This window comes from Rhinichthys klamathensis, unplaced genomic scaffold (genome assembly GCF_029890125.1).
Source record: "Rhinichthys klamathensis goyatoka isolate OS25496 unplaced genomic scaffold, OSU_Roscu_1.1 h1tg000009l_1, whole genome shotgun sequence".
Classification (NCBI taxonomy): domain Eukaryota; kingdom Metazoa; phylum Chordata; class Actinopteri; order Cypriniformes; family Leuciscidae; genus Rhinichthys; species Rhinichthys klamathensis.
In genome coordinates this window covers 37481-49063 of record NW_026606562.1, presented here as the reverse complement: position 1 = coordinate 49063, position 11583 = coordinate 37481, and the positions used below count along the sequence as shown (strand labels likewise).

General features: G+C 35.7%; 1 protein-coding gene across 1 annotated transcript; it reads right to left on the bottom strand.

The window, feature by feature from the left end:
* Positions 1-1227: 1227 nt before the first annotated feature.
* Positions 1228-5321, bottom strand: dnajc19 (DnaJ (Hsp40) homolog, subfamily C, member 19). Its single transcript, XM_056261037.1, has 6 exons — positions 5229-5321; positions 4705-4756; positions 4531-4601; positions 4374-4453; positions 1467-1537; positions 1228-1366 (listed from the first exon to the last, which is right to left on the bottom strand). The coding sequence occupies exons 1-6, from the start codon at positions 5229-5231 to the stop codon at positions 1296-1298; spliced, it is 348 nt and encodes a 115-aa protein (XP_056117012.1). The 5' UTR covers positions 5232-5321; the 3' UTR covers positions 1228-1295.
* Positions 5322-11583: the final 6262 nt, after the last annotated feature.

Genomic DNA, 11583 nt, shown 5'->3' with positions numbered 1-11583 from the left:
TCATGAATCGGACTTCACTGATTAATTTAAAAGAACCGGTTCATAGGAGTCATTGGCTTATGAATCTGACTACACTGGTTAGTTTAAAAGAACCGGTTCATAGGAGTCATTGGCTTATGAATCGGACTTCACTGATTAATTTAAAAGAACCGGTTCATAGGAGTCATTGGCTTATGAATCTGACTACACTGGTTAGTTTAAAAGAACCGGTTCATAGGAGTCATTGGCTTATGAATCGGACTACACTGGTTCATTTAAAAGAACTGGTTCATAGGAGTCATTGGCTCATGAATCGGACTACACTGGTTATTTAAAAGAACCGGTTCATAGGAGTCATTGGCTTATGAATCGGACTACACTGGTTAATTTAAAAGAACCGGTTCATAGGAGTCATTGGCTTATGAATCGGACTACACTGGTTAATTTAAAAGAACCGGTTCATAGGAGTCATTGGCTCATTAATCGGACTACACTGGTTATTTAAAAGAACTGGTTCATGGGAGTCATTGGGTCATGAATCGGACTACACTGGTTAATTTAAAAGAACCGGTTCATAGGAGTCATTGGCTCATGAATCGGACTACACTGGTTAATTTAAAAGAACCGGTTCATAGCAGTCATTGGCTCATGAATCGGACTACACTGGTCATTTAAAAGAACCGGTTCATAGGAGTCATTGGCTCATGAATCGGACTACACTGGTTAATTTAAAAGAACCGGTTCATAGCAGTCATTGGCTTATGAATCGGACTACACTGGTTAGTTTAAAAGAACCGGTTTCATAGCAGTCATTGGCTCATGAATCGGACTACACTGGTCATTTAAAAGAACCGGTTCATAGGAGTCATTGGCTCATTAACCGGACTACACTGGTTATGCTGTACAGTATTGTATATATTGTTGATTTACTCATTGAAACTTCAGAACAAAAGATGGCAAATTGACCTTTTGACTTGACTGTTCACACTGACGATAGTGGCCCACATTGGAACTGAATTCAGATTAAATGTGATTTCACAACAGGTTCAATCTGGTTACATGAATTCACTGCGTTGACCAACAGAAAGTTGTTTGGTGTGAGCCGTGCTTCATACGTCAAACACACACGATAGTGGCCCACCATTAACTGAATTCAGATTAAATGTGATCTTGCTGTTCACACTGTCCTAAACAAAAGGGAATGAATCTGATTTGGGTCCACATTCAGCTCAAAAAGGAGATCAGATGGAGATGACAACATGGTGTTTAATGATCAGGAAATAATTCAAGTGGCTTGTTCAAACATCCGATGAAGATTAATTTTTTGTTTGTCCATCAAGTAAATCTTTAGCCTCGTTGATTTTTGTGGCCAGATACGGGGATCCACCTGCCGAAGAAACCACAGCGACAGCTCAGGGGAATTCAGTCAACTCTTTTCTGTTATGATTAAGTTATGACAAAATATGAACCCCTAGGGAAAGTCTCACCTCGGTCAGGATGGTTTAAAATCATCAGCTTTCTGTGTGCCTGTGTGATCTTGGTTTTGTTAGCGGTAGGACTAAAGGAAAGAGAATGAAAACCTAAAGAAATGCACATGGGTCAAAATGATTTGAATTACATTTATTAACATCTATCAAGTTTATGGCTCAGAAAGCAGATTAAAGGCCCGTTCACACAAAGGATGAGAAGTTTAACTAAAGTTTTAGCAATCATTCTAGTTCTCTGAGTCCACGCCACAACTATAACGATCACGACGATATCGTTGGAATCACTTTCCGAATGTTTTTTCCCAGCTGATGAATTATAAAAACATTGACAGCCCCAGTTTAAAGAGCGCGAGCATTTAAAGCGGCAGACGATAAAACTGCGACGCGCTTATAATAAACCAATGGTATCGTGTGTTGGACGCTAATATAGATATTATCTTTATCGTTTTTGGTGTTTATAGTTAGCTATAACTATAAAGTTATAATAATTGTTCTAATAGCAACGTCCACACCACACCAATCACTTTCAGAACGTCTTTTTCTTTCCCGCTGATGAACGATAAAATCGCTGACAGCCAATCACAATCCATCCAAGCATTTAAAGTGGCAGACGACAAATGCAGCATGTGCTTATACAAACAGGATGTTAACGTGGACGCAAATATATTGTTATAGTTATCAATCTTAATGTGAATGGGCCTTGTGTGTACAGTATAGCGCATGTTTACATAAAAAACAACGAAAAACAGTGCAGCGTAATGCAAAAATTGCGTTCAAATGTGGTATAACAGGGTTGAAGAAGCATTTAAAATTGAACTTTGGCAGTTGTAGATATTATCCGAGCGCAAATGAATGACCGTTAGTAAAAACAACCACGGTAATATATATATATACACTCACCGGCCACTTTATTAGGTACACCTGTCCAACTGCTCGTTAACACTTAATTTCTAAGCAGCCAATCACATGGCGGCAACTCAGTGCATTTAGGCATGTAGACATGGTCAAGACAATCTCCTGCAGTTCAAACCGAGCATCAGTATGGGGAAGAAAGTTGATTTGAGTGACTTTGAACGTGGCATGATTGTTGGTGCCAGAAGGGCTGGTCTGAGTATTTCAGAAACTGCTAATCTACTGGGATTTTCACGCACAACCATCTCTAGGGTTTACAGAGAATGGTCCGAAAAAGAAAAAACATCCAGTGAGCGGCAGTTCTGTGGGCGGAAATGCCTTGTTGATGCCAGAGGTCAGAGGAGAATGGCCAGACTGGTTCGAGCTGATAGAAGGGCAACAGTGACTGAAATAACCACTCGTTACAACCGAGGTATGCAGCAAAGCATTTGTGAAGCCACAACACGCACAACCTTGAGGCGGATGGGCTACAACAGCAGAAGACTCCACCGGGTACCACTCATCTCCACTACAAATAGGAAAAAGAGGCTACAATTTGCAAGAGCTCACCAAAATTGAACAGTTGAAGACTGGAAAAATGTTGCCTGGTCTGATGAGTCTCGATTTCTGTTGAGACATTCAGATGTTAGAGTCAGAATTTGGCGTAAACAGAATGAGAACATGGAACCATCATGCCTTGTTACCACTGTGCAGGCTGGTGGTGGTGGTGTAATGGTGTGGGGGATGTTTTCCTGGCACACTTTAGGCCCCTTAGTGCCAATTGGGCATCGTTTAAATGCCACGGCCTACCTGAGCATTGTTTCTGACCATGTCCATCCCTTTATGGCCACCATGTACCCATTCTCTGATGGCTACTTCCAGCAGGATAATGCACCATGTCACAAAGCTCTAATCATTTCAAATTGGTTTCTTGAACATGACAATGAGTTCACTGTACTAAAATGGCCTCCACAGTCACCAGATCTCAACCCAATAGAGCATCTTTGGGATGTGGTGGAACGGGAGATTCGCATCATGGATGTGCAGCCGACAAATCTGCGGCAACTGTGTGATGCCATCATGTCAATATGGACCAAACTCCCTGAGGAATGCTTCCAGCACCTTGTTGAATCTATGCCACGAAGAATTGAGGCAGTTCTGAAGGCAAAAGGGGGTCCAACCCGTTACTAGCATGGGGTACCTAATAAAGTGGCCGGTGAGTGTATATATATATATATTCCACACGGATGTGTAACAGGGTGGACCCTAACATGGTGGAGATGTAAAGTAAAAAATTCTGGTAAGTAAAAAACAGGGTGGAATTACATTTGAATTTATTAACCTCTACATTAACATATGTTTAAGGCCCAGAGAGCAGATTAAAGGCCCGTTCACACCAAGGATGATGACTATCTATAAAGTTAATAATTATTTTAGTTCAATGAGAATAGCAGAGTCCACAACACAACTGGAATCACTTTTTTAGAATCACTGATCTTAAAGTTTTAATTGTTTTTGATTGTTTTAATTGTTTTCTCTTGATATTTTGCCTAACAGGGTGGACATTTGCGTGACACTAGGTACATATTAACAGGGTGGAAAGCAGTAAGTAGAAAACATACTATTTTTGTATAAAAATTATTGGAATTAAAAATTAAAATTTTTAGTTTAAGTATTAATTAGTGATTTTGCAGTGTATTTTTTAAAAAAATGTCTATTTAGTTCTTAGTAATTTCTATTTCAGTTTTAGTTATTTCAGTAACAAAGTTAAATTAAATTAAAAAAAAGTTTTTTATATTTTATTTTTAGTTAACATTTTATTTCAAGTAGCATTTTTTGTTGTTGTATGGGTTTAGTTAACTATAATAACCATAGTTTTAATGTTTAAAAAATGTTGTATTATTTTTGTGTAAATAAACGCGGGCTATATCTCAACTTAAAACAAGCAATTGTAGTATATAATATGATAATTTCCTCGTTGATGAATATGATACTGTTTATGAAAACACAGACTACCTGACGCCAAGAATAAGGGAAGCTTCTCTCCTGTTCATCTTTGGTTCAAAACCGCCTCTGTAGTATCCGCTACCAAAAGCCTGTCACACATATACAATATGCATGAGTTTACAGAGATAACGTATGGATGGATCATAATGTGAGAAATATAACTTGCAGATTTGGATGCTTCCAGAGCTTGTTTCACTTGCGGCTCCATATGTTTCATGGCTTGCATCGCATAGCGACCTGTGAAAGTGGGCCGAATAGAAAACAATCAGGCTTAATTAATGCACAGATGGAAATGTATAATGTTCCTGTGTAAATTGATCATATTTCGCTGGAGTCGTACCTGCAAACCCTGCTGCTGCCAGGGTAATGCCCACGGCCACCATGGTACTGGCCTAAACACACAAAACAATAACCCTTGATTGAGCAATTTGCATTAATTGAGAGGCAATTTGCATTATTCAGTGCAACAACCACACATCAGACCCGTCAATCATAAAGCATCCCTTATATACAGATTATTTCTCATCCACTACATTGATTACATGCATCATAATCATATCTCACCAATTTACAGTATCAGACAATATCACACCAGATATGGTTGTCCAACCAGACTGCAAAAATGTCATGTTTTACTAAACATATACTACGTTTAAAAAAGCAAAGAAAATACGGGTCTTGAATGTAATTCTATCTCTCAAATAACTATAAACATGAATGATTTGCTCAGGCAGTCAGTCAGTAACAGCACTGAATGTCACTATCAGTTAGCAATGCGCTAATGCTACCTTTCATTTTCTATGAAATGACTTGATAAACGCTCCAGAATGACGCCAGGGTTAAAGTGAAGGAGGAAATACTTGCCATTTTCTCTGCTAAGACCCTGTGTTGTGATCGCTTATAGTTATAACTTTAATCATAACTGACTGCTAAATGTCAGGCTCATGTGTTGTTGTTATGAGACTTCTGAAGTTCAGACAGCGACCTGCCGCAAAACAAGCGAGTACGTCGCAAACCTATGGTCTCACCGCGCGAACCTGCGTCGTAAAACGTCAGTTGCAAAAGCAAGCTGCTTGGTTTCGTAGGGTGCAGAAATGTGAAGGTAACAATAATATTAAAAATTATAACTACCTAATGGTATTTATTAATGACAAGCGGAGATTATTTCCGTATCTGTCCATTTGAAAACGGCCTGTTAGTATAACATATATAATATAGACATAGACTAAGTATATTATAAATAGCCTATGCCTTTCTATATGAGCTAAAGGAGGGGGACAAAAAAATTTAAACAGACGAAAGTCACTATAAAGTTACTTTACAAAGGACTACTTTATGAGTGAGTCTCATATTTCACTGGTCCTGTTTCACCCATAATAAATTTTAAGGCACAATACTCTCAAATATTCATTACTGTTATGCAAAAATCCCATTCCCATTTTATAGTGGAAATAGTGATGGCAGTGTCTATTTACACACACACACACACACACACACACACACACACACACACACACACACACACACACACACACACACACACACACACACACACACACACACACACACACACATACACACACACACACACACACACACAAACACGCACACACACACACACACACACACACACACACACACACACACACACACACACACACACACACACACACACACACACACACACACACACACACACACACACACACACACACACACATACTGATATTTCATTGTCATTTCTGTAGTCATTCAAAAAGAATACAAATATAATTGTATTAAAGTTTTTTCAAATTGCTTACACACAATTTCTGAAACTATGGCTCCATTTCTTGAAACTCTACACACAAAACCACAAAATACACACACAACATGCAAAACATCAGACATCTCTTGCAAAATCAAACACTTCATTGAACTATTTAAACTTCCAAAAATTGTATTTTTGCGAAGTAACTCTATACACACACACATCAAATGATTAGCCACTTACACGCCAAACTACACACAGATGTGTGTGTACACTGTATGTACAGTATGTGCACAACTGATGAATGTTACACAGTTATGGAACTGAACTAAATCAATACTGGACTGACTTGAGCTGAATAATGACACTATTGGCTTGTTAGAAGAACTGGTTTACGGCATAATTTGAATTTGCTACTATTGTGAATCTGCTGCGAAACAATCTATACTGTATCTTGTATATATATATATATATACACTAAATATGCATACAAGCCAAGTCAGAAAGTCAACTTTATTTCTAAAGCGCAATAATTGGAATAAGAAGAAAACATGTTTTCATTAACGAAACAAAAAGTAAAATAAATGACTTTTTTATTACATTGCGATAATGACATCTGGGGGAGAAATCTGCTTATGTAATATACGTTAATATATATATATATATATATATATATATATATATTATATTAATATACGTCATATGTCATAACGGGAAAAAACATATTTAATTGACCTACATTTTCTTTATGTAAAATCTACATAAAAGTAAATTGTTCCATCTCATAGCTTGGACTTTTTATGCCTTTTTAAGTTTTTAATGCCATAACCAAGACTTTTGTCATAATTATGACTTTTTAGCTCATAAATTCGACTTATCTCATAATGACTTAGTATATCATAATTTTGACTTTTTTTGTTATTATTATGACTCACAATGTAGACTTTGGTCATATATGACTTTTGATGTTTATCTCATAATTATGACTTACTATCTCATAATTTCAACTTTTTGTCATTATGACTCAAGTATCTAACAAGATAGACTTTTATATCATAATTATGACACAATTTTGAGGTTTATCTCACAATTATAACTCACAATTTTGACTTTTCATCTCCTTATGACTCACAGTTTTGACTTTATCTCATAATTATGGCTCACAATTATGACTTAGTATACCATCATTTTGGCTTTTTATCTTACAATTATGACTTAGTATGCCATAATTCAGACTTTTATCTCATAATTATGACAAATTGTGTCATAATTTTGACTTTTCATATCATTATTATTACTCACAATTTTGAATCTTTATCTCACAAAAGTCACAATTATGACTCACAATTTTGACAATTTGAACAATTATAACTTAGTTTGCCATAATTTTGACTTTTCATGTCTTAATTATGACACAATTTTGTATCATAATTATGACTCACAATTTAGACTTTTTATGTCACAATTATGATTTAGTATGCCTTAATTTAGACTTTTTATCCCATAGTTATGCTAAGTGTCATAATTTTGACTTTTCATCTCATAATTATGACTTTGCTACACGATCAAATTATTTCATTTCATAATTATGACTCACAATTTTGACGTTTATCTCATAATTATGACTTTGCTACACGATCAAATTATTTCATCTCATAATTATGACTCACAATTTTGACGTTTATCTCATAATTAGGACTTTGCTACACAATCAAATAATTCTGACTCACAATTTTGATGTTTATCTCATAATTATGACTTTGCTACATAATCAAATCATTTTATCTCATAATTCTGACTCACAATTTTGAAATTAACATTTGACATTATGACATTGCTACACAATCAACTTATTTTATCTCATAATTTACTCACAATTTTGTCTTTTTAACTAATAAACCATGCTTTTTTTCCCCCTTATGTGGCAGAAACGGCCTTCAATAGATAACGCGTCATAACTATATTCACATGTTTGAAGATCATATAATTTCATCTTAATTCGTTCTTGGATTTGATGAACTTTGGCTAAAGTTTCCCCCGGCTGGCTCCAGACTCACGGGAAACACAAGGCAAAACGCAGGGCTCTTCCTATTGGGATGAATTTCACTGCAGCAACACAATGAACGGTTGAAGGTCCTAATTATAACCCCCATCATTTGCATAATTACAGCGTTTTTATACCGGCAAAAGACAGTATAGAAATTGTAAATTGTAGTGGACGGGGCCGCAGTCAGCGAAAGTCAAGTCTAATGACAAACGCTCTCCTGGCACGCCGTCTGGAGCTTCAATAGCATTGCAAAAGCAAAAAAAATGAGAGTTTTGCCCCCAAATCATATGGAATTACAGTGGCGGGTGCATGTGCTGCATCTCCACACACACACACACACAAAGCCCAGAGGAAGCAGAGATTTCTGTTGGTTTTATTAAACCAACCAAGCAATTTAATTCTTTTGTTCAGGAGAGTTCTACTTCATTGATTAACAAAAGCAGGGATATAATTTTTTTTCAGCCTTTTTCAAAAGCCTGAAATGTCAAGCCTTTTAAAGCAGATTATTCTGCCCGTGTGCAGTGAATGCAGCCCGAGTAACCTTTTGTCTACAATTAAATATTCCAGCATAAATATAAAAGAAAATCAGAGATGGGGAAGATTGACTCAGGAGAGATTGGCGAGGTAGATCCTCACAGTGATAGTGCAAACAGCTTGCTTCTAATTAAATATGCCACGAGTCTCAAAGCATTCGCTTTCTGCCGCAGAGAGAGAGAAGCTGCTGAGAACGAGAGGGAGAAGTGTATCGCCCCCATCTCTCCGGCCGCAGGCTTCCTCTGGGCATCGCAAGGTATTTGGGGATTTTTTTGTTGTTGTTGTTTGTTTGGATAATTATTTGCTTTAATAGCAAAGGCTATTCCTGCCGGGAGGCTCTTGAATGGAGTCGAAATGAAAAGTTCCTGGGTTGTTTATGATACGCACTTGGATAATTGGGCTTGACAATGTGACTTCAGGGACGTGAGATGTTTATTTGCCATTTGCTCAAGTCTCTTGCTGCGCGTGAGAAGTTTTTTCATTTTTTGAGAGCTTGCTGTTTACATGCATGTTGACTTCTGGAGGTTTATTTTTTGCTCCTCGTTTAACCCCTGAAATCACAGTTATTCGCTTAATCGAGAGTTTAGATGATCTTGTTCATTTTGGAGTAAAGTTAGGTTTAGATTTAAGCATATTTTAGTCTGTATTATAAGGCACAAAGGGTTAGGATGGTAGTTTTTGGTTATGAACATTTATTTATCAACATTATTAGATTTCAGCTTTGCAAGGAATCCAAGAGACTAAACTTTTCCCATCTGACCTGAAGGGTTATGTTATTGCTCAACTCTTCATATGTTTTTAGATGCAATCAATTCATTATTAATAATAATTATTTTGTATTATTATTAAATAATAAAATATTGTTCTGATGCCTTATTATGCAAGATCCTAAATGTTACAAATTGAATGCACGATTACATTTTTTATTTGCATTATTACGCAGTGATAAAAATAATAAAAAATGTCCTCAAGCTGCTTTTAATGTCTTTGAAACTACTGTAACAAGTAATAAATACATGGGAACTTAGAGTTAAATAGGTCACAAACCTATAAATATTTTAACTATAATATATAATTATGATTATCTACAAGTATGAAACGACAGTTGATTTACTGGTCACACTTTACAATAAGGTTTATTAGTTAACATTAGTGAACTACCTTAGTTAACATGAACTAAGAATGAACAATACTTCCACAGCATTTATTCATCTTAGTTAATATTATTTTCAACATTTACTAATATGTTATTAAAATCAAAGGTTGTATTTGTTAATATTAGTTAACACACCATGAACTAACATGAACAAACAATGAACAGCTGCATTTTTATTAACTAACATTAACAAAGATTAATAAATACGGTAACAAATGTATTGCTCATTGTTAGTTAATACATTAGATAATGTTAACTAATGAACCTTATTGTAAAGTGTTACCCGATTTACTTAAACATATTGGTTGCGTCTTTGAAATTTAAGTTGTAAAGTTGTAATAAATCTTCATATTTACATAAATAACTGATTTATGATTCAAATTTGGGGAAAGCTTCAGCTTCAGGTCTGATTCGTAGGCCATTACTTTTAAACCAGAGTTGGCTGTTAAAACGCACGTCACAGTCTGCATTCGTGGGCATTATGCTTTCGTGGGCATCTCTCTCTGTACTCCAGGTCGCACACGTCAGTCTCATTATTCTGGATTTTACTTACAGGAATAAGACTGCCACGTGTGCGAAAAGGAAACCGGAAATATTCGACTGAAACTGGCAGATTTCTCCGCAGCAGCGCTGTGTGCTTCAGTAATCCCTTTATCACGATTCAGTGCTTTTACTGGAAGCTGGCAGAACAAAATGACTTGACACATTATATGTAAATATATTTAAGGTCACTCTATCACTTAGTTTAATTTGATATTAGAAGTGCAGCTTTTAATCTTAGGCGACAAAAATGACTGAGTTTTCAGTGCAGTGTCAAAATTCATATATTTATGCAGTTTCTGTATATCATTCTCAGAACTGTTAAATCATGCACATTTATATTCTGATAAATAAGATATATGCTTTTATCAGACTTGTAAGATAGCCAGTGTGTCAGCAGATAAGCATTCATCAAATAATATTACATATATTATTTTTTCATCATGTGGTTGTTATATGTGAGTGAACTGTATGAAGACTTTTATTCAGTTTTTTCATTGTTAGGATTGGGAACCACCAGACCCCCTAAGATATAATATTATCACGATTCTTAAGCCACGATACTATATTGCGATTTTAAACCCTTTGCGAAATGCTGAGTATTGCAATTATATATATTGCAAGATATTACGATTTCAACTACAAATGTGCCAAATGAGGGAAAATTTGTCCACATGTTTTTATCTAATATAAAGTTCTGTCTGTTCATTTCACATCTTCACATCCCTCTCCTTTGTGCCTTTCTTGTTAACTATTTTCCTTCCTTGTATTTAAGACATGTTTTTAAATAGCAATTACAGTTGTCAAATCAAAATGTTTGCACATTTCAATGTTTGGACACTTAATTCAAACAATACATATTGTTTTAAGCAGTTTTACAAAGAATAACCTTACTAAGCCTTTTAAATAGAATTTGTTTTAAAATGTTTGCACAAAACTGTCATATAGCCTACTAATGATATGTAAACGTACAACAAATAGAAAGAATATAGAAGTACACCTGTTTTGAAACTCGATACTGATGATGTAACGGAAACGGAACTGTTGCTATGGTAACCTCCGCTTGCAACAGTAGCATCTGTTCGATGTCAGGTAAAAATACACGCTCTGAATATGTAGAATTTAAAAAACAAATTGTGTGTGTAGAATTAAATCTCAAACTTTAATTTTGACTTCTTCCTGGTATGTTCAA